The sequence below is a fragment of the Carassius carassius genome, chromosome 17 (genome assembly GCF_963082965.1).
Source record: "Carassius carassius chromosome 17, fCarCar2.1, whole genome shotgun sequence".
Lineage (NCBI taxonomy): Eukaryota > Metazoa > Chordata > Actinopteri > Cypriniformes > Cyprinidae > Carassius > Carassius carassius.
Window position 1 is genome coordinate 8410340 of NC_081771.1, and position 23004 is coordinate 8433343.

The following is a 23004-nucleotide window of genomic DNA, read 5'->3' on the forward strand; positions in this document are numbered from 1 at the left end:
ATTTCCAATTGGACTAATACCAAGGTAATGTGTTTGATCCCAACAGAATGCTAAAACTGATAGAAATGTATAAACATTGAATGCAAGTCACTTTGCATAAAAGCATCTCCCAAATACATAAATGTAAATCTAAAATGTAAAATTACTGGAAAAACTTGCATAAGTTTTGAGGAGGTGAAATCTGCATTAGTTTTGGCTGTTGTAAACTGAAATGGATGTATGATTGTTTACAACATATTTAATTATGTGTGCATTTAGATTTTTTTTTTTTTTAATGTGTATTGAATAATGTCAAGGTATTTTAATCCTATTATCGCCAACCCTGCATTTACAAACAGTAAACAATAATATTTGTGTGTTTAATATGTAATTTATTGTAATTTCCAAGCTGATTTTTCAGCACCTAGTAATCTGGGCCATATTCACAAAACCTCTTAAGGCTAAAAGTAGCTCATAACTCACCAATTTAGGAGAAGATCATATTTTTTGCTCTAAAAGTATTTCATAAAGTGTTTTAGCACTAAACTAGCTCCTAAATCTGTGAAAGGTTAGAAGTAGAGAAGACGACTCCTAAGTCACTAAGATCAAGCCACAAACTATCCTTTTAGTTGATATTATTTGATGATAATGAGCTTTTATAAAGGTATCACCTTTGGTTTTGAAGGTTATCCTAGCTCCAGATTTTTCTTTGATTTTATTGTTGTTTTCATTAACCAGCTGGGCAAGAAGTAACAGATGTGCTTGTGTCCAGTTTAGGGTGACCATACAAGCCATTTTTCCAGGACGAATCCTTGCCAGGATTTCTATATTGCCTAAACTATCCAGGTTTTGGCTGTTAGCACTGTGCAAATCGATCATTGTATGACATTCATAAGATATATAGAGAGATAAGCAGATGGCTCCTTATGCATTCGAATCACTCTCTTGGTACTTTGGTGTCATACAATGATAGGTGCGCAGCGACGCTTCAAGTTGAATGAACGAACACCTAACATGTGCGTGTATTTGCATTGCTTTGATCGTTCTCAGTAGATCTCACCTTCTCACATGCCATGATTCGTTGATTATGTACCATTCCTGCATGTTATTGGTCAAACTACTTTGGATGTTTTAGGTGATATAGAAATCCTGGCAAGGATGCGTCCTGGGAAAATGGCTTGTATGGTCACCCTAGTCCAGTTTGGTTTTCTTTTACGTTTGCATACTATCGGCCATGATTGTTGTACTTTGTTAAATAAAAGGCTGTTTTTATGCATATTCACCAATTATGAGAAGCATACATGTAAGAGGCTGACAATTAGCAGAACATATACTTCATTAGTGATACTTAGCCTGCATTTTAAAATCTTTATTTGAATGTGGCAATTACCATTTTTATTTTTTAACATTTATTTGAATACAGACAGAGACCCCTCCTCTATCAGCCTATCACTGTGTGCATAGTTAGTAAGCATGGTGACATCATCCATAGCAACTAGGTCAACCCAGCCCTTACTCTTAGCTCATGACTTCTCTCTGTTGCTTAGTAAAAGTTTGTTTCAGCAGCTTTGTGAATCGGTTTTAAGAGAAAACTCTGAGCTAAAAACGTACTGCTATTTAGGAGAACTCTGAGGTAGGAAAAAATGTTTTGTGAATACGGGCCCTGGTATTTAGTGTCACATGACCTTTCATGATCATAATTTTGATATGCTTAGTTGGTGGTCAGCTGTTATATTTTATTATTATTATGTATTTTTATTTTTTTGATAAAGTTTTTTTTTTTTTCAAATATCTTTGGCTTAGTAAATGCTGTGGGAAATTCTACTCCTGCTTCACACCCCCACACTAGAGATAAGTTTCCATTGGAATTCATTAATACAGAATGAATCTTTTAAAAGCACCAGATGATCAGTATCATATTACACAACAGACCAAACCCTAAAGCACTGTGTTCTTGTCCTCCCACATTAACTGAAGCTGTAGAAAACACATTTATTGGTCTGGATTGCATGTTGTGCCATACAAGAGCTAAATGAAACTGTTCGGTTAGGACTTTTGCGCGGCATCAGATGCTACCCACAGACAAAGCATGTTTACAGGAGCACCTTCATGAAGTAAAAGTCCAAACACAGTAACATCATGCACATGAGAGCACAACCTGTCATGAACACTTATTGGAGACCCATGCAGGTCAAGGTATGCAATGCAGAAGCTGGGATATTGATTTACTTTGACACCCTTTTGACCACAAAACCATTTTAGTTGGCTATGCTGAGAAGTTTCTTGATGTCTCCCTCGATGTTGCTGGTCAGGTATCTCCTGCTGTAGCGTTTGAATGGAACTCCATCAGATCCAATGAGAAACTTCTCGAAATTCCAAGCGATGTCGTTTCTGCACACGGGACTCCACACGAAAAATTTGGGGTCATTCATGAAGGGAATTGGCTCATCGCTCGGGAATGGAAGTTTCTCCTTAAGGAAGACGAAGAGAGGTTGAGCGGTTTTCCCGTTCACGTCTTCCTTCGCCAAGAGCTGGAATTTAGGTTCAAAGCCATTGCCAGGACGGACGTACTTTAAGGACAGAGGGATCTCTTCATTTGTACAGTTTTCCTAAAACAGTTATACAATAAAAATTATATACAATAAACATATTATAGAATCTTAATAAAATAAAGCCAAAGGAAAATGATTTCAAAGAGTATTGCTTAATATGCACATATGTGGTCACTTTTTATATGTAGTTACTTAATTTGATTTGATTTTGATTTGTTACATTTTATAAACATAGAAGCAAATTTAATAGAACTGTGTTTTGCTTTGGTTATTGAGTGTTTTACCTATACGTTATTTCATAATACATCCAAGTCTATCATTTAATTAAATACAGCTACTTTTATTTAGTTATTTATAAAAATAAAAGTATTATTATTGATAATTATATTTATCATATCTTATACTGCACCCAAATATTTATCTATCTTCTACAGCTATTGGATATTTTGTTCTTCAATCTAAAAAGATGTCTATAGGATCAACATTCAAAACACGACTGATCTGTTTTATAATAGTTCATAATATAATATTATATAATTTATTATCAGTAAATAATATCCCAATATTAAATATTACATCTATGTAATTATGTAAATTAAAATTTATTGATATTTCTATTGTAATGCAACGCAACAAATAATCTTTTAAGTATTACATAATTTACAAATGTTGATTAATGACTTAAAAATAAAGTGTTACGGTCAAGACATTTAGGCTGCCTTTATTTTATACAGTTGAACCATCACACATAAGCACAGGTGTAAGACAGCAGGTGATGACAGAACGAGTGCGCCACAGGCACCTGTTCGGCAGTCAAGAGCTATTGAATCAAACAAGGAGTTTACTGTAAGTTACCTTACCTGATAGCCGAACTGATTGCAGGGAGCTCCCAGAATCACAAGCCCTTTATCTGAGAAGCGATCGTGGAGCTCGTTCATCTTGGTGTAATCCCTGGTGGTCGTTCCTCAAAGAGAAGCGACATTCTCGATCAGGACCACCTTGCCCTGTAGAGAACAAAACTTGAACTCCTCTCCAGTGATGGTTTTGGCTGTGATGTCGTAAAACGATTTTATCCCAGCCATGTTTAGAGTTGTCTTGCAGGTAACTAATACAGAATATAGGAAAGTGACACTTGTATAAAACTGATACACGTGGGCGGTGTGCTATGAAGCGACCAATCATGGCAAGACGCTCCACGCGTACTTTTAATACACGCCCATATAATATTAGGGAGTGTCATCAAATTGTTCTGTTTACTGCTTAATGGTTGGGAAAGTTTATCTTCTTATCTGTGAATCTGATTACATGTTTTGTTATGTCTATTGCATTTTTACACTTATAAATACGGATACAGTTAATAGACAAAACATACAGTAACGTTCCAAAATAATTTGTATGTCGATACAGAATTGAGAACTTTATCACGGTTCCTAGACTTTACGAAACACTGGCGCGGGAAGCTTTGTGACTGACTGATCTTTTAGCCTGTTGAAGAAAACACGTTTTATGCTCACGTCTAAATTTAATCAGCATTTATTAGTATCACATCAACGTTACAAACGTTTAAGATCAGCATCGTGGGGAGTAACGTTAAGGTAAACACTTCTGACCAAATTTTGTTTCAAATTTCGTCGAGATAGTTGAATATGTAATTTAGCTCTTGCTAGCATGACATTATTGTTTACCATCTTCAGAGAATGGATTCAGGGATTGTTTGAACCAGGATTGTCATTATTGAACTGTCAGTTGTGTACATAGTTTTCTGAAATAGCTGCTCGATGTAACCCCAACAGGTCATATCGGTTATTTATAATTTCCATCTGATCTGAGTTCAAGATGATGCGTAAAAAGAAGCGCTCGTCCATCACAGCGAATGACGATTCCACACTTGACGTTACTAGTAAGTTCATGATGACGTCACGTCTTAAATCTGGAATGGCTAAAATAATTTTTACATTATGTGAAATTAAAAATATTTATTTTTGGCGTTTATTAATGTCTCTCCATTCGCACAGAATCAAAAAAGACCAAGAGCAGTGGACGAGCACTAAAGTCTTCAGTACAGGACTCGGAATCAGTTTTTGTTCAGTTTCTGAAGGAATCTGGCGTCACTTTGACAGCTGGCAGTACAGCTAATGAAATCGGTAAGAAAATATGCATTGTATACAATAAAGCTGAAATCAAAATGCATACATGCATGTTTATATCAACTAACACATTATGTATAAACATATAATATATATATTTTTTAAATGAATTAATTATTAATGAACTATTATTATATGTTTTTAAAGCTGTAGACCAAGTAATATTTCAAAAGCGGCTCCAGCAGCAGCTACGAAAGCATCCCAGATTCCCCAATGTGAGAAACAGCTCATTATTATACTACTACTTTTTTATTTCCAACGAAAAAGCTTACTTTACATATATTTACATTGTTAAATATCTGTTTATAGATAATTCAGGAGTTTATATCTGCACTGGAAACATACATTGAAGACCCAGAGAGATTCAGAAACTGCCTTCTGCCTTGCGTGCCATCATCCACTCCACAGCAGGATGCCAAGTAATGGACCGATTCTTGTTTTTCCTTCTGAAACATTAAAATGTTTTGTTATTCTAATTTTCTACTTGTTGCTTATTTTCCCTTTTATATCAGTTCTGGCTCCTATCAGGAAAGTCTTGTACGCTTGTTGCTTGGAATAGACATGCTACAGGTAAATACCTGCTCAATTTACATCTTAAAATAAAAAGCAATATAAAAAAAATTTCCTTTTCCTAAATTTAGACTGGACTGAATATATAATTTTTTTATTCGTTATTGTTATTTTATTCTATAATAATTATATATTGGTTTTATATATTATTCTTAATTATATGTTTTACTATTTACTATTTTAATAAAAAACAAAAAAACAAAAAAAAAAACATCCTTATCCATTCTTAAACGATTAGATGGAAAAAGTCATGAAAATTAATTGGTCCAAAAAAAAGGAAAAAAGTAGGATACTATTTTTATTTTTAATGCAGCCTTTTTACATGTTCTGCTGAAATAATTAACTACAGCTATTAATTATTAACATTTATTCAAAATAGTTGGGGGAATATAAGTAATATATATGTTCCTTTTCCTGCGTTTAGACCCAGGTCATAAACACTTTGTTTGAAAAGCTTCCAGAATTCATGTTTGAAGGGTAAATGTCTTTTTGATCACTTTTTATACACATTACTTTAATTAAAACAGTCCTGTAACATTCCCTTATCACTGATGGCAATGTGCTCTGTTACAGTGTGAGTGAGGATGGCCTCAATGTTCCCCGTCTCATAATAAACCAGTTGAAGTGGCTGGACCGAATTGTAGATGGCAAGGTACACAGTCGACAGATACTGTCTGTGTGAATGTCCTACATGATGAAAATGTCCCAGTGAACATCAGAATTGTCAAAAGTTCCTTTGTAGCAGCCATAAATCTTTGTCAAAGCCAAATTATGGAACTACCGTGACCAATGTCTGACTGATATAACTGCTATGAATGTGTAGGATTTGAGCAGTAAGCTGATGCAGATGGTGTCTGTGGCTCCGGTGGAGATCCAGCGGGACATTATTACCAGCCTGCCTGAAATCCTGGAGGATTCCCAGCATGGAGATATGGCCAAAGAGCTAAAGTACATCAGCCATAGCCAAACCTGTTTTTTTTTTTATATGCCATTTCCCAATGCATGGAATTAAAATTGTGTTGTTTTGTCCTGTGTTTGGTTTAGTAATTATGGCTGGCTGTGATGGTAATGTTGAGGTGCTTGTTATCATCGTGTATATTGTTTAAGCGAGTCTGTGTTTGCATCTGCTCCCTTGTGCAGTGGTTTACTTCAGCAAAACACTCAGCTCCCTGTGCCTATATTGGATGCTTTATCCAGTCTGAATCTGAGCTCTGCGTTACTCTCCGAGGTACTTCTAAAGATGCAAATATCTTCCCTAAAAAGTATTGGTCTCCGTGTTATTGCTTTAATTAATTCTTAAAAGAAAAAATGTTAGGTTTTATGTTTAATGTTTTTAAAGAAGTATGTCATGCTGCATTTATTTAAGAGTAAAAAAAAAAAAAAAATATTGTAATTTAAAATAAGTTTTCTATTTTAACATTCATGTTTTATAATATAATTTATTCCTGTGGTGGCAAAGCTTTTTTTTTTTTTTTTTTTAAATGTTTGTAAAAGTCAGTCATTTTCTTTGCTGAGTAAAAGGATTAATTTATTTTGCCTTTTAGACTGTAATGTATACTGTGTCTTTCTCTCTATCAGGTGCGTGAGGTAGTTATGGGAACTCTCTCTGCTGTGCAGTTAGAGGATCTTCCTGTTGTAGTCAAGTTCATCTTACACTCCATCTCTGCATCTGATGCTAATGAGGTCAGGCCTTTTGTTTGTGTTTTGTTCATAAAAATGTCTTTTCTCTGGTTGACGATTTTATATCAATTTCCTGTAAAGCTGTAGTTATGCTCATGTCCTTTCATGCTCCTCAGGTGGTGTGTGACCTGCGTAAAAAGCTGGAGTTGGAGCAATGTGTTTTGCCAGCAGTGTTGCAGGCTTCCCAGAGTCGTATGAAAAGCAAAGCCATGTCAGGGTGAGACTTTTTCCTACTTTCTCTTGAATAAAATTCTGTCTTCATTTATTTACTCTCATCTGTCCCTCCCAAACCCATATGACAATTTATTCCCTGGAAGACAAATAAGAAGTTGTAAATGTATCCAGTTCTGCTGTTCTTGTTCTTGATTTTAATGTCACTGCTCAGGTCCTCCAGGGTCCCATCATGCAGCAATGGTCAGGACAGTGTGGCTTTGGTTTTGGAGGTCATAAAGTCGGCTATCCGATTTCAGAAGACCATCTCAGAGGCTTGGCTAAAAGTGAGTTCATATAATCTTGATAGCTTTTTTTGTTTTACTTTTTGGTACAATATTTCCATGCAACTGAAGTTATTTAATTACTGTTCCAATTTTTTAATTTCAGGCAATAGAGAATGTTGATGAGTCAGACGACCATAAGGTTTGATTGACTCCTATCAAAATGTGCTTATGCGATTCCCATTAGATTGACATACCTGAACATCCAAAATGCAAGACTTAATGTAACTTGTTGTGTGTCTCAGGTGGTTGACCTGTTGGTGCTGTTCATCCTTCACTCTACTAATGCAAACCACAGCCGGCGTGGGGCTGAGAGAGTGCTCAAAGTCAAAGTTCGCAAGGGTCTGATTCAGGAAAACCTCTTGCAGAAGACCTTTAAGGGTCATGCTCAGGTCTGCTTTCATTCACATGCTTATGACCAAGAAACATACCTAATTATGCCAACTGAAGTGTTGGCTTCCCTTGTACATATCAAGTATGGTGTAAATGTTTTATACAGGTGATGCGGGGTTATTTCCCATCAATTCTGGCTCTAGCTATGGGACTCTTGCGTTCTCCAGACTGCTGTGTGGTGTCTTTCGGAGGTCACATGTACAAACAGGCCTTCACTGCCTTTGACTCCTACTGTCAGCAGGTACGAAAAAAAGAAATACCTCTTAATACCAGATTTATGGGCCCTAACATTAATTTAAAGACCTGCACTGATGTCCAGTACGTTTGTGTTTGTTGTGTAGGAGGTGGTGGGCTCTCTGGTCACACACGCATGCAGTGGTGTGAGTGGTGAAGTGGATGTGGCTCTTGAGCTGCTCTGTGAGCTGGTATCTCAGAAGCCTGCAGAAATGAGCCAGTTCACTGTTTTTGTGAAGGTATAAACCTGCCTATATAGAGAAGGAAATTTGTTTTCTGAGTCAGCTCTGTTCATGAAGTCAGATTGACATGAATCAGTCTGAATCTAAATGGTTTTATTTTGTTTATTTAAACAATTTTGAAGGAATTTCTTTTCAAGTGCATAATGATATTCAAGCAGTTTGCTGGTGTGAGTTGTGGGTATTCTGGCAGGGTATTCTGGACTACATGGACAACCTGACCTCACAGCAGATCAGACGACTCTTCCATCTGCTCAGCCGCTTGGCATTTGGACAGGAGCAGCACGGAGGACACATCCAGGTGAGAAACACACTGCATCTTAAAAGTATAGTTGTCATTTTTTTCAATTAATGGGATAGCTGATCCAAAAATGAAAAATCTGTCAAATCTCTGTATGTCCTTCACCAGGATGACATGCACATCGTCATCCGTAAGCAGCTGTCCAGCACGGTGCCCAAATACAAGCGTATTGGTATTATTGGTGCAGTCATGATGGTGGGCAGTATGGGGGCCTGCAGGTACTCTCTTTGCTGGTGCATTGCAGTGTTTTTCGCTTATACACCTTGCATATAAGCTTGTGATCTTTGGTCTTTACTCTTTTTGGTTTTGTGTTGTTTTTGTAGAAATAAACCTGATGGCTCTCAGGGTGGCACACTGCCCAAAGAGACACACAGACAGGTAAGTGAAATTATCTGATGGTTTGAGTGTGCACAGTAGCCGTCAAACATTTGGGGTCTGTAAGATTTTTGAAATAAGTCTCTTATGCTCACCAAGACTGCATTTATTTGATCAAATATACAGTCAAAAGATGCAATATATTTCAATTTAAAATGGTTTTAAAATGTAATATGTTTTAAATAGTATTTTATGCCTGTGATGCAAAGCTACATTTTCAGTAGCCATTCCTCCAGCCTTCAGTGTCACATGATTCATCAGAAATCATTCTGATATGCTGATTTGATGCATAATAAAGATCTTTTATTATTATCAGTGGAAACTGGAAACTATAATACATTTTCTGGATTCTTTGATGAATAATATAGAATAAAACAATGCCAATTATTTGAAATTAAAAGTTTTGGAAGATTATTAATGTGTTGCCTACTTTCGCTCCTTACTTGTCACTGATCCATGTACCACGTAAGGTTTTGAGTGTTGCTGTGTCTGTAGGTGATGGCTCTGTTGGAGCTGGTATGCTCATGCAGTGAGAGTTCCCCTGAAGCTGCCCCTCTCTACTACGATGAGCTGGCCAACCTGCTGCAGACGTGCAAACTGGACCCTCTAGTTCAGGTGTGTGTGGGTTATTGACTGTAAATAGCCCCTTAAAACAGCCTATTTTAAACTCTCTATTATGGCCATATCATTCTTAGGCATGGATCGGGAAGAGTGTGCTAGAGGATTTTCAGGAAGACTTTGTTGTAGACCTTGGACCAGATTTATCAGGGTGAGTGACACATTCAGGACTCATAAAGAAAGAATAGTATAAACATTACGACCTGCTATTTTGTTGTCAAATTAAAGCAATTGGCTGTTTCATTTATTTGTTTAAATTCCAGCATTTTTATGTCTTGACTTTCTCATGACCCCTCTTGTGTGTGTGTGTGTGTGTGTGTGTGTGTGTGTGTGTGTGTGTGTGTGTCTCAGCCCGTTTGTGTTTCCAGCCTCTGTGATGTATAATTTGGATGAGGATGAGAGTCAAGGGGGAATCGCCATCAATCTACTGCCACTTATGACTCAAGACCAGCAGCTCAAAACAGACACATCCCAAGCAGCTGGAGTCAAGAAAGAGAGGTCATTAATGAATACTCCATGCTGAACTCATTTTTACACTCTGTTACTGAAGACTGTAATACAAGATCCCTGCATTGTTACTATCTGAATGATTCTCTTATTCTCACAGGCGCGTGTCTCCTTTGTGTCTGTCCTCTTTTTTCCGCCTGCTGAGGTTGTGTGAGGAGGTGCAGCACCAGGGTGATCTGGAGGAGATTGATGCTCTGTTAGGTCAGATACTATACACCTGCAGTTTTTGTTTTTTTTAATCATAATTTTGTTCTGGACTGTTTTTTGTCTTGTTCGCTGTGAAAAAGTAAATGTAATAGATGCCTCTGCTTTATCAATGCATTATGATTGATTGTGTTTAAACTGTAAGATTACTTATATCAAGGTTAAGATTATCACAAGAGGTATTTAAGGTTAAAGAAACATGTTTGGAGAGTTTTGGGCTGTTCTAGGCTGTCCTTTGATTCTGACTGATATGGAGGTGGTGGAGAAGGTGGAGAGTCTGTCTAAGGCTGAGCGAGAGTTCCTCTGTTCTCTGCTCTTTTACACCATCAACTGGTTCAGAGAGGTAAGTACAGCATACTACTACATTCAGAATGACTTTACAGTCATCACTGATCCATTCTGATGACTATTTGGCCTTTTTAAAGTATTCACTTGAGTTGCAAATTAATAGTTCATCCAAAAAATGAGAAGTCTGTGTTCAGTTTATTATTTGGAACTACAGATTGGAATGATGTGTTATTGATGTTATATCATAATTAATAAATAATGTCTGTTTTATGAATGTAGACGGTGAATGCTTTTTGCAAGCAGAATGATCCCGAGATGAAAATGAAGGTTGTAACTCGTATTCAGAATATCACTTACCTTCAGAGTGTACTGCAGACATGCTTAGCAGGTACCAGAGGGACAGATTATCTTCTTCCCCAGTGTGTGTGTGTGTGTGTAAATATATACATACAATTTAGTTGTTACATTTATTAATTTGTATTTTATTTTTAAGTAATTTTTAACAATTTTGTTAATTACATTTGAAAATGATTTAAATTTCCTGTATTTATTTTCTTAAGTTAACAATGTTTTATTGTGTTAGCTACTCCAGGCTACACTCCTCCTCAGGCTAACTTTGATGGAGAGAGTGCTGAAGGGATGATACCCTCTTCTTCAAGTGCTCTGCCAAAGAAAGGAAAGAAGGGTAAATCTGCTGGAGAAATCGGCAAACTGATTTGTGCTATAGATAGGGTCAGTTCTTCACTGTGTGTGTGTGTGTGTGTGTGTGTGTGTGTGTGTAGAGTCATCTGGGAGGAAGAGGAAAGCTTCAGCGAGTAAGAACTCCTCAGGAGACAAATCCCAGCTGGAGGGGGCAGCAGAAGCAGAGGATTCCCAACAGGTAAAGACAATATTTATTTCATGCCCATTGGTTAACAGACATTTGTGTCAACATCTGGTAGAGTGGACTGTAACACCATAGTCTTTGAGATGAAGAATAAATGGACAATATGGGACTCTTTTGTATATTTTACTTCAATACACGAAAATGTTACTATGGTGTCAGCTGGATTTTAATTTAAATCTCTTACAACAACTGACAATTGTTTGTTGTGGCAGGATCATCCAGAGAAAGAGAACGAGAAGGAGAAAGAAAAGGATGCCAAATCAGGAGTCAGTCTGTCCTCGTTCTGGCCGTTCTTCAGAGAGCTTGATGTTGAAGTTCTGAGCGTGCTTCAGTGTGGCCTTCTGTCCCGGACACTGTTGGACACTGAGCTACATAGTAAGGTAAAACGAGTCTGTTTGCTGGTCAGTTCTTGGTAAAAGTACATACTTTAATTAAATGAGTGCTGTTTTGTGTGTAGTTAAGAGAGGAAGTGCAATTGGGCCCTGCAGAGTTGCTTTTCCTGCTGGAGGACATGTGGCGTAAACTGGACTTCAGTTTGGCTTCTGCACCAGCCAAAAAGGCTCCATTTCTTAAAGTATGAAAACACGCACATCACTAAACCTGTTTTACCCAGTCAAACATGTTATTGGACAATGCTGAAGTAACATTCAAATCAACTAATCAGATATTATTATCTAAATAATCATAAAAAAACCCATTAAAAACTAAAATGTTTAATTTTAATTAACTTTGTTAAATGTAATCTTTAGCAAATCACAAAATATACATTTTGATGCTTTACATTGAAATGATGCCGAAATTCACCAAAGTTTGGCATTATTATAATGTAATTAAATAATACAAGGTTAACTGTAATCTTTAGCAAATTATACTGTAAATTCACTCAATTTGGCATCATTATAATTTAATAGTTTAATAACAGGTAAAGTAAATCTGTATTTTGCTTTTATCAAGTGCTCTTTGAAAGCTTAATAATGTACAATATAAAAAGGAATATTTAAAATAATTGTTATTAAAGTAAATTAATGTTTTTAAATATAAAATTTAATGAATGTTTGGCACCAGCAAAAGTAATCTAAATGTAAAATAAGCACAAATGAATTATAAAACATCTCCAGTATCAGCTGACAACCAATATGGTATTGAAATGTGTTCTGCGGTGTCTCTCTAAGAGTAAGACGGACAGAGCAGTTGGCTTTGCTCACTTGCAGCAGAAAAATGCCAAAGAGATCGCCACCTGCTGCATCGAGCTGCTGCCCACACTTTGCACACACCTGGAGAACTGCCACAATCACTTTCAGGTGCACATGCATTTGCATTTATAGCCTTGTAAACATGTTCATTGCATGTGCATACGTTTGGTTTTATTGCTCTGTTTGAACGTTTGTCCTCACACAGACTCTGCTGTCTGAGCATCAGGGTGTTGTTGATGCTCCTGGTGTGGATGTGAAGGAACAGCAGCTCATGTGTTCAGCATATCAGCTCCTACTGCAAGTGCTACATACTACATTCAGCTGGTGAGCATGAAAGAGTTAGTCGTTAGTTGACTTTCCTGACAACTACAAAACTTTCTTACCATCTTCAATCACCGGCTTTTCATTCAGGGCTGGATTTTCTGGTCCAGAGCATCGTGCTCTGCTGAAGAGTGCCCTGGGGGTCCTGGCTGGCCGACTGAAGGAGGACGAGTCCGATTTGACCCTGGATCAGCTCAGCAGGTGGGAGCATCAGTGCACATACTTCTTACTTGCTGTTAGTGGACAATATGCGATGTAACCATCTCTACATGGTGTTTTATATGCTCAGACACGCTTTTGAGTACCTGCAGAACTTCCGAAGCACAGTTCCCAGCCTGAACACTGCCTTGTGTCTGACCCAGCTGCTCATTGTGCTGTCCCAGTACGGGGGATCAAACCACAGGACCTACAGAGAACAGATCAGTGCGTTTCCACTAATATATGCTGTATAATATTGGTTGCTCTCTGTAAAACATTCATTCTGAGTGCTATCATTTCCCCCAGCATCCCTGACGAAGCACTTCCTCTGTCAGGAGTGGGTTACAGCGAGTGGAGAGAAAGAGCGAGGAAACAAATACAATGATGCTCTTCAAACTCTACTCAGGTGTGTTGTGTGTTACACACAATAATGCATAAGTTCCCATTCAGTTCCAGGAGTCATAGAGGCGGTGTTTTTATTGTTAACGAAAATGACAAAAAAAAATGTTTCAGTGATTTAAATAAGCTGAATCAAGAGTAAATAAACGCTTAAAACTTATATAAAATTGTGTAAAAAAATATAAAAATGACCAAAGCACAAAAACTAAATTGCTAAAACTTAACTGAAATTAAAAGTAAAACCAAAAATATCACGGGGACCGTGTTTTAGTTCTGTATTAATATATAAATAATACTAAAATAACACTGAATTGAGGCTAGTGTTGTCAAAAGACCCGGTACTTCCGTACCAAGTCGGTACTAAAAAAATGTAAATGTGACGGTACCAGGTTTCTTTAAGTACCGGTAGTACCGAGGTCCCGTTCAAACCCGGTTCAGCGCTATGATTTCCGCGAAGCAGAAAACGAGGACGGAATCTCAAAATCCAGTCATGAAAATGAAACTTACATTTTAATATGGACAGTCACATAATTTGCATAAATTAATCAAATCAAATCTCCATATGGACCAGTATCTGTAAATGTTAAGCTGCAAAAGTTGTTAGAAATATGAATCCGTGTTCTGCGCGTCTCTGTGTGAATTAATGAATGGCAGACGTGCGGGTTTGTTTACTACATAGACTGAAGCGCATGACGCTTGCATTAATTTCAGCATCTGAGCTTCAGAGTTCTCTCTCCATCAAGCGATCTGAACTTTTCAGTTCATCTCAATGGACGCACAGCGCACCTGTATTTGATGCTCTGTAAACTTTTGGTGAAGGCGCACGACTCACCGTCGCTTTACTGATAGCGCTGTTTCTCACACATGCAAAGAGAGAGAGAGCGAGAGTCTTACCACGCTGAATCGACACGCTATATGTAAACTATTCTTTGTTGTCTTCTCCGGTCAAAATAATGGAGTTCATTTAGAATTATTCATATTCATTTTCTAACAAGCAGAAGACATACCGGTTTCTCCGGTAGTGGGCGGAGCTAATGCGCAAATGCCAATTTCATTAGCTGGCGCTGAGTAGTACCGTCCCTGTTTTGATTTCAGCAAATCAGTTTGACCGAACGCAGATAACGTGATTAATATTCATGAACCCAGCAGCTCATCAATTCATAGTGCATTGTACATACATTAGTATGATAGTAGAATTAGTAACGTTAGTAGTATTATCTTTTAATAATAATTAATATGATCTATTACTTTTTTTTTTTTTTACAGAAACCCTCAATGACCAGAAATATCTTAAGCATCACCTACCTTAAGTTCAGTTAAAATGACAAATATGCATTCATTAGGCCTAAAAGTAAATTTTTACATAAAAGGCATTGTGCTAGAAATATTACTATTATTTAGTAAAATGTATGTGATAGTGCTACTACTGTTGAAAAAATTTATAAAACTTAATTTTTTAAAGAAATAAATCACAATATTTCTTCCATGTTTTAATTTTAATAGCAAATCCCCTTTATTTACCAAAAATAAAATGTGTTTACATTTCATAAATTAAAAGACAAATTAAATTTGGGTGAAACTTGTTTACTGTTTTTCATAATTATATAACTTGTAGAAAAACTTTAAACACAATTGTAAATAAGTATAAAGAATGGCATTGGTTTTATTTTTAGTGCTAAAAAGTTTTTTTTTTTTTTTTAAATTAGCATATTTTTGTGTTTTGCTTTGGTACCGAAATTGGTACCGAGAACCGTGGATTTCCACTGGTATCGGTACCGAATACTGAAATTTTGGTACCATGACAACACTAATTGAGGCGATAAGGGTATTAAGACTCATGAATATGAGATACTGTTAGATAGAGGAGAGAGACATAAGTCAATAAAAGGATTTCTATGCTTTATGATTCTCATTACATCCATTAATCCAGAAATAGTTGAAGTTATGTATTATACACAAAGACAGAATTAAATGAAATATTCATTCTGATCTTCCAACTCTAATATGATTATAATTATAATAATATATTTTTTTACTAATTGAAATATTAAAGATTTATGACTTTTATAACATCGCATCAATATTTTATAATTAGGGAGAAAATCACCTGGAAAGCCTGTTCTCAGTTTTGCTGAAAATTATACGAAATCTTAACAAACCACATTTTATAACTGTTTTACTCTCTATTAGATTAAAAACAAATCTTACCCACTCTGGACTTTTGAACAGGATGGATCAAAGATATGCCCTAATTAATATACTCAAAAGAATGCAAGAATAAAACAACTTGAACTAAAATGCCATGCTTTAATACTATTATTCATATCTGAGGATGTTTAAATCAGTTTGTTTTTCCCGCTGTAGTATTTATCTGGAGCACACTGATGATGTTCTGAAGGCGGTGGAGGAAATAGCAGGTGAAGGGGTTCCAGAGCTGTTGAATGCTGCTAAAGATGCTAACTCACGCAGCTGGCCAACACTCAACAGGTACAGCAGGCTGCCATATCAAATGAATAATTACCAGACATGGGGACTTGTGACTTGGTGACTTGGACTCGAGTCGACTCGAGTCGCTTTTTTTATGACTTGTGACTTGACTTGACAAAAAAAAAAATACTTGAGACTTGACTCGGACTTGGAATTTAAAGACTCGGGACTTGACTTGACTTGAGACAGGATGACTTGAATGACTTGAGTGTTAATCACATTATGTTTTCAGTTTGAATATAAAATATATAAATTATTTTTTTTTAAATAAAATTGATTACTCAGCTGGAGCGCAGGCTGAGAATCGCGTTGTCATGACTGGACCAGGACACTATCATCAGTCATGCCCTCTCTACCTTACGCAAACCACGCCCACTTAGATCAGATATCACATCACATCAACATCTCAGCTTGAGGGGTACCGAGGGTCATCGCTTTTGTCGTCAATAATTCGCGCCTAAAAACGCGTGGAAATCGCTAGTTGCGCCGCTTTCTCCTTGTTTCCAAAGCGCTCGGGCAGTTGCGCCCCTGAGGCGTCAAGCGTGTCTCACCGCGTGCGCGTCGCGACCGCGTTGCTTCCATTATGAGCGCGCATACCGGTGGCGCATACATGGTGGGATAGGCCACATCGTGCTCGGCTTGCAGACAAGACTCTCGAATCTTATATTTTGCAAGTGCAATACCTTGTAATAGAGGTAATGACTTACGGATGTAGGCTACTCCAAGAGAGAGATTGTGTGTGTGTGTGTGTGTGTGTGACAGAGAGAGAGAGAGAGAGAAACACACTCGTGCTTCACCCGATGAAGGAAACCCAAACTGAGTCTGACTCCAATCACAACCCCAACATTCAGAAACTAATTGACAAAAATCTGAAGTATAATTATGATGAAAAATGAAAAAATGAGCTGAATCAAACAGAGGATGAGAAACACTTCCTTCTTGTCTGTCCCAAATACAGCACTACAAGAGAAACATTCTTCTCACAGTTTGAAGCCTTGAATCGTTCATTCTTGTCTCTAAATGACTCAGAGAAACTACTCTATATACTTGGAGAGAATGAGACGGCAGTCACAATAGCTGCTAAATATTTAAACACCATACACACCATACAAAAGGGATAATTTATTATATTCAACTGTTTTATTTGATATTCTTAATTGTATATAATTACTATTATTAATATTAGAAATATTATCTGCTGCTGCTATTTTTATTGTATTGTATTTTATTGTAATCATATTTTATTCTGTATCTAAATGCTAAATTTGGCAATACTGTAACTCAAATGTCATGCCAATAAAGCAACTTGAACTTGAACTTGAGAGCGAGAGAGAGAGAGAGAGGAGAAATGTAAGAAAGTTTAATGTTGTATGTAAACTGTGTTTGAGGGGAAGTCGTGGCCTAATGGTTAGAGAGTCGGACTTGCAATCGAAGGGTTGAGAGTTCGAGTCTCGGGCCGGCAGGAATTGTGGGTGGGGGGAGTGCATGTACAGTTCTCTCTCCACCTTCAATACCATGACTTAGGTGCCCTTGAGCAAGGCATTGAACCCGCAACTGCTCAACGGGCGCCGCAGCATAAATGGCTGCCCACTGCTCTGGGTGTGTGTTCACAGTGTGTGTGTGTGCACTTCGGATGGGTTAAATGCAGAGCACGAATTCTGAGTATGGGTCACCATACTTGGCCAAATGTCATGTCACGTCACGTCGTTTGAGAGAGAGAGAGAGAGAGAGAGAGAGGGGGGTGTTCAGAGAGTAGTCTGTTGGATGTTTAGCTGTTATTTGTTTTATGGACTCAATGTTGAAAATGTAAAACATTTCTGTTGGCAGAAGTGAAAAATAAATAATTTTATGAAGTTACAATTTAGTTTGATTCCATGATGTATTTTACTGAACATGAGTATTTACAATGCAAATCCAAATTATTTTAATTTACTGTTACTTATATCTTGTCTTTTAACTTTATTAAGATCAGATTCTGCAGGTAAAATTACAATAAAAAGGTGACTTGACTTGGACTTGACTTGACTTGACATAACTTGTGACTTGACTTGACTTGACTTGCCCAAGAAAAAAATACTTGGGACTTACTTGAGACTTGAAAGTTAAGACTTGAGACCTACTTGAGACTTGCACATGTGTGACTTGGTCCTATCTCTGATAATTACATGTACAATACATGATGTATTAATACCAAAATATTTGACAACTCACCGTTGCATTTGACCGATCAGAATCAGGCATTCCACAGTGGCGTGTAATAAATGCAGACATCTGTGCTTTGCTTGACACTGCAGGCAGACGTTTCTGGTGTACTACAAGAGCATGATGGCAGAGCTGGAGAGAGCTGTGCGCAAGATTCCTCCCAGCAAACAGACAGATAATCAAGAGGTGTGTGGCTGTAGATATTATGTCATTATTTTTTGGGTACCAACAGGAAGTGTAAGGAAAGTGTGTCTCAAGTTAATGACCTAAATCTCTTCAGATGCAGAGCGAGAAGCTCTTAACATGGAATCTGGCTGTGCGTGACTTCCACATCCTCATAAACCTGGTCAAGGTACAGAGGCCTTCACATCTTTCCTGTTCTCCCAGTGTGCACATCACATTTATGACTCTGTAAACAGCATGTTCTTCTGTTTTCTGTGGCATAGATGTTTGACAGCAGACCCGTACTCACTGTGTGTTTAAAGGTAAGAAGCATTTGCACACATGAAGGTATGTTTATGAAGATAATGTCATTCAACACTTGTTTCCTCTTTGTTTTTGATCAGTATGGTCGTCTTTTTCTGGAGTCCTTCCTCAAACTTGGAATGCCTCTGCTCGATTATAGCTTTAAAAAGCACAAGGTATTTCTGTCTCATTCATCAAAATGTATGTGTAATGTGGCATCTTAAGCAAAATTTGTCTGTTTAGTAACATGAGACATTTTAATCATTGAATGGGATCTTCTCAGGAGGATGTTCAGAGTTTGCTGAAGACCTTCCAGCTCAGTACTAGACAACTCCACCACATGTGTGGCCACTCAAAGGTGAATTACAGCATCTGCAATGCATGGTGGACTGTGGAGCCAGAGTGGGATTGAAGATTAAAATGAGAAAAACTGCTAAATAAATTTAACTTATTGATGTTGAAAAGAATTGGTGATGCTCAGTGTTTTACGGTTCACAGATTAGGCAAGATACAGGGCTGACCAATCACGTTCCAGCCTTGAAGAAAAATCTGGAGCAGTTTGTGTATCGTGTGAAAGCGATGCTCACTCTTAACCATTGCCAGGAAGCCTTCTGGCTGGGGAACCTGAAGAACAGAGACTTAAAGGTAAGATGGAAAAATGTGGCAAAGTCACATCCCTAAAAAAGATCCACTATAAGAACTAGGGCTGTCAAAATGGCTGAAAAGCTAAATTCGAATTTTGCTATTAAATATGATCAAAATTCGAATTATATTCAAATTTTAAAATGCATCATTTCAGTTAGGGTGAAGAAAGGCATTTGGCTTCTCTCCTGAGGCCACAAGAGGGCGCATCGAGCAAAATGTTACTAATGCACGTTTACTCCAAAGAATTGGAATACATGACTGTGAAAAAAAAGTGCATAAGATTAAAAATAATTTTTATAAACCAATTATAATTAAGTTCCTTAAAGAACTATAAACAAAACAGCATCATGTATGCATGCATAGTTTAATGCAAAGGGTGGAAAGCCAATCACAGCATACTTTTTCATTTAAACATGAGATGCAGTGGGATGGGAAAAACCCAACATAAAGTCTCAAAATATGTTTTTAAAAAGTCACGTTAATTTTACATGGCTTTCTAAAAAAAATGCGGATCTGTTGTGCGAGACGTGAGTGCAATGGTGATAGAAGATGTTCCTCTAGAAAATGCGTGAAATATGCGTTCTGTGTGAACTGCTTTGTTTCAGTTTTGATCTTCTCCACATTGATGTTCTCTTTTTCCGCAATATTTTGAATTAACATCGCAGCAGCGCTGCATCTAGTTTCTTCAACTGGATAGGCTAACAAAAAATTCTAATACAATGACACTTATATTTTCATCGCATCTTGTGCGCCACTGTTAAATGCCAAAGTATAATTTCACTGTCCGCTTCCACGCACCGTCCGCATTATGTAATTTTCCTCATCAAGAGGGCTCGCGAAAAGCCTGCAGACGGACGGGGTGCGCGGCTGTCAACAGTGCATGCTCGAGGTGAATGATGAGACCGATGTGGTACTGCTTGTTGAGCTCGTCAGCCTTTTGAAAGCTGTGCAGACGAGGCTGTGTGTGAGATGGAACGGAGCACGGAATGTGAAGTATAACCGGGGCGGGCATTAAAGCAGCCTCCTTAACGCACACCTAAAATTCATGTGGATTTTTTTTTAAATTCGGCGAATATTCAAAAATCGATTTTATATATATATATATATATATATATATATATATATATATATATATATATATATATATATATATATATATATACAGTACTGACCAAAAGTTTGGACACACCTTCTCATTCAAAGAGTATTCTGTATTTTCATGACTATGAAAATTGTAGATTCACACTGAAGGCATCAAAACTATGAATTAACACGTGTGGAATTATACCGTATTTTCAGGACCTTAAGTCGCACTTTTTTTCATAGTTTGGCTGGTCCTGCGACTTATAGTCAGATGCGACTTATTTATCAAAATTAATTTGACGTGAACTGAGAGAAATGAACCAAGAGAAAACATTACCGTCTATAGCCGCGAGAGAGCGCTCTATGCTGCTCAATGCTCCTGTAGTCTACTGTACACTGAGCAGCATAGAGCGCCCTCTCGCGGCTGTAGACGGTAATGTTTTCCTTTGGTTCTTGGTTCTAAATAAATGCGACTTATAGTCCAGTGCGACTTATATATGTTTTTTCCCTCATGACCTATTTTTGGACTGATGCAACTTATACTCAGGTGCGACTTATAGTCTGAAAAATACGGTATATGGAATTATATACATAACAAGAAAGTGTAAAACAACTGAAAATGTCATATTCATACACCCCATCACTCTCCTTCTTGGTCAAATAGCCCTTGATGACTTCAGTGTGACTCTACAATTTTCATAGTCATGAAAATAAAGAAAACTCTTTGAATGAGAAGGTGTGTCCTGTGTGTGTGTGTGTATGTGTATATATATATATATATATATATTTTTTTTTTTGTTTGTTTTTTTGACAACCCTAATAAGGATGGACGACTACTGTGGTTTTTACCTGCCCTGGTGACATTGTCACTGTTATTTCTGCTGCATAATATAATATTATCTGTAAATTATGCAGCTATAACATAAGTCTATAAAGGGCACAGTGTAACATTTATTGATAATCCAGTGATGCTAAAAGTTTTTTTTTTTCTTTGCTTAACAGGGTGAAGAGATTCTCTCTCAAAGGTCACAGGCAGTTGATGAAGAGGAAGAGTCTTCTCAGCTGCAGAGTGAAGAGGAGGTACAGCATATTGACTGACTGCATTATCCTGCATAATACACAGACATATCGTCTGATCAAATGTTAGCATGTTGCTAAATTGATTTTTTTTTTAATTTGGTATTACTAAAGGTTTATGGTCTTATTGAAAAATTTGAGATTTTTGAAAAAAATTGTTTTAAGAAAGAAGTCTCATATGCTCAGCGAGGCTGCATTAATGAAAATATACGGTAAAAAACAGTAATGTTGCCAAGTATTATTATAATTTCAAATAACAATTTTAGATATATTATAAAATGTTATTTATTCCTGCAATGGTAAAACTGAATTTTTAGCAGCCATTACTTCAGACTCCAGTGTCACATGATTTTTCAGAAATCATTCTAATATGCTGATTGAGTACTCAGGAAACATTTATTATTATTATCAGAGCTTAATATTTTTTATCGACAAAATATTAAGAACAGCATATATTTCAAATAGGAATCTTTTACTGTCGGTTTTAATCAGTTTAATGCACCCTTGCTGTGGAGCATCTTTTATTTATTTATTTTCATTTCACAGTTTATGCGATTTGGGTAATATTAGCTTAAATAACATGCATGGATGTGTACTTTGAAAATCTTCCAGAAATATCTGAATACCATTAGAATACTTCACCTCTGGCATTACAACATACTATGATTTCCCATTACTATGCATGATACAGTAGCCTCACAGACCACATTGTGTTAATATGCATGTATGACAGTTAGTTGTATTACTTTTTCATATTTAAACTAATTTCTCTTATCACATTAACATAGTCATCACCTGCACAGCAGCAGTATTTTGTTATCATGCAGTGTCATGTAATTCACAAAAGCAAATATACAGCATGGTTATAATTGCCTTTAATAGCCGGTAATTAACTTTGCTTTGCTTGTTTTGGGAGTTTCATTTCCTCATGAGATCTTTTATGAGAGATTTTGTATTTTGTATGTATTTAATTCAGTCTGTTTTAAAACAGGAGAGCGACTCTGATGAGAGGAACAATGGACAGGAAGAAGCGGAGGAATCAGATGAATCAGACTGAAACAAAGCAAATATTGTTATATATTAGTAACATGATTAGCACACTATTGTTGATTATTACATTAAATTAGTTTTGGGATTTGTTATCTCATATTAAATGGAAAAGATTTTGATTAGAGCTGTTGTGCAATGTTCAGTTAACTGTAATCAAGTGGTTTTCTTGAACAGCTCTAATTGTATTTGCATGTTTTAATATGCTAATTGTTTATTTGTTTCATATTCAATACAAATATAAATGGTAATAATACATTTGTCAATTGCCTTAATTTTATGCACGTTCTTGTCCACTATTTGACTGTATGACAAACATTCTGACAATTGCACACAATGTAATTGGCATAATTAAACCCTAATTAGAAAAAAATAACACAACAGCAAACAAAAATATCAAACAGATTTGACAGCGCCAAG

General features: G+C 36.8%; 1 protein-coding gene and 1 pseudogene across 2 annotated transcripts; one reads left to right on the forward strand and one right to left on the reverse strand.

The window, feature by feature from the left end:
• Positions 1 to 1957: 1957 nt before the first annotated feature.
• Positions 1958 to 3683, reverse strand: LOC132160929 (glutathione peroxidase 2-like; annotated as a pseudogene).
• A 275-nt stretch (positions 3684 to 3958) lies between these two features.
• Positions 3959 to 22838, forward strand: fancd2 (FA complementation group D2). 2 transcript variants are annotated; one of them, XM_059570679.1, is made up of 44 exons: positions 3959 to 4126; positions 4325 to 4431; positions 4547 to 4675; positions 4826 to 4893; positions 4988 to 5097; positions 5191 to 5248; positions 5673 to 5725; positions 5822 to 5900; positions 6072 to 6196; positions 6389 to 6476; positions 6827 to 6931; positions 7045 to 7145; positions 7314 to 7425; positions 7529 to 7564; positions 7668 to 7814; positions 7922 to 8056; positions 8157 to 8288; positions 8482 to 8589; positions 8698 to 8807; positions 8913 to 8967; positions 9460 to 9579; positions 9660 to 9733; positions 9934 to 10080; positions 10190 to 10290; positions 10521 to 10636; positions 10861 to 10969; positions 11165 to 11266; positions 11364 to 11461; positions 11680 to 11847; positions 11925 to 12041; positions 12640 to 12768; positions 12866 to 12984; positions 13072 to 13182; positions 13271 to 13404; positions 13486 to 13585; positions 15943 to 16065; positions 18360 to 18453; positions 18548 to 18619; positions 18714 to 18752; positions 18834 to 18908; positions 19016 to 19090; positions 19231 to 19377; positions 21463 to 21540; positions 22529 to 22838. In XM_059570679.1, the coding sequence occupies exons 2-44, from the start codon at positions 4368 to 4370 to the stop codon at positions 22592 to 22594; spliced, it is 4329 nt and encodes a 1442-aa protein (XP_059426662.1). In that variant the 5' UTR covers positions 3959 to 4126; positions 4325 to 4367; the 3' UTR covers positions 22595 to 22838. The 2 variants fall into 2 exon arrangements, with proteins under 2 accessions (XP_059426662.1, XP_059426663.1); XM_059570680.1 differs by lacking the exon at positions 3959 to 4126 and having other exon boundaries at positions 4200 to 4431.
• Positions 22839 to 23004: the final 166 nt, after the last annotated feature.

What these genes read in the sequence shown, in the direction of transcription:
- fancd2 (XM_059570679.1), top strand. Translation starts at nt 4,368, where the DNA reads ATGATGCGTAAAAAGAAGCGCTCGTCCATCACAGCGAATGACGATTCC. An exon ending in CAGTACAGCTAATGAAATCG is followed by an intron (nt 4,676 to 4,825) that starts GTAAGAAAATAT and finishes ATGTTTTTAAAG; the next exon opens with CTGTAGACCAAGTAATATTT. An exon ending in AGCATCCCAGATTCCCCAAT is followed by an intron (nt 4,894 to 4,987) that starts GTGAGAAACAGC and finishes ATCTGTTTATAG; the next exon opens with ATAATTCAGGAGTTTATATC.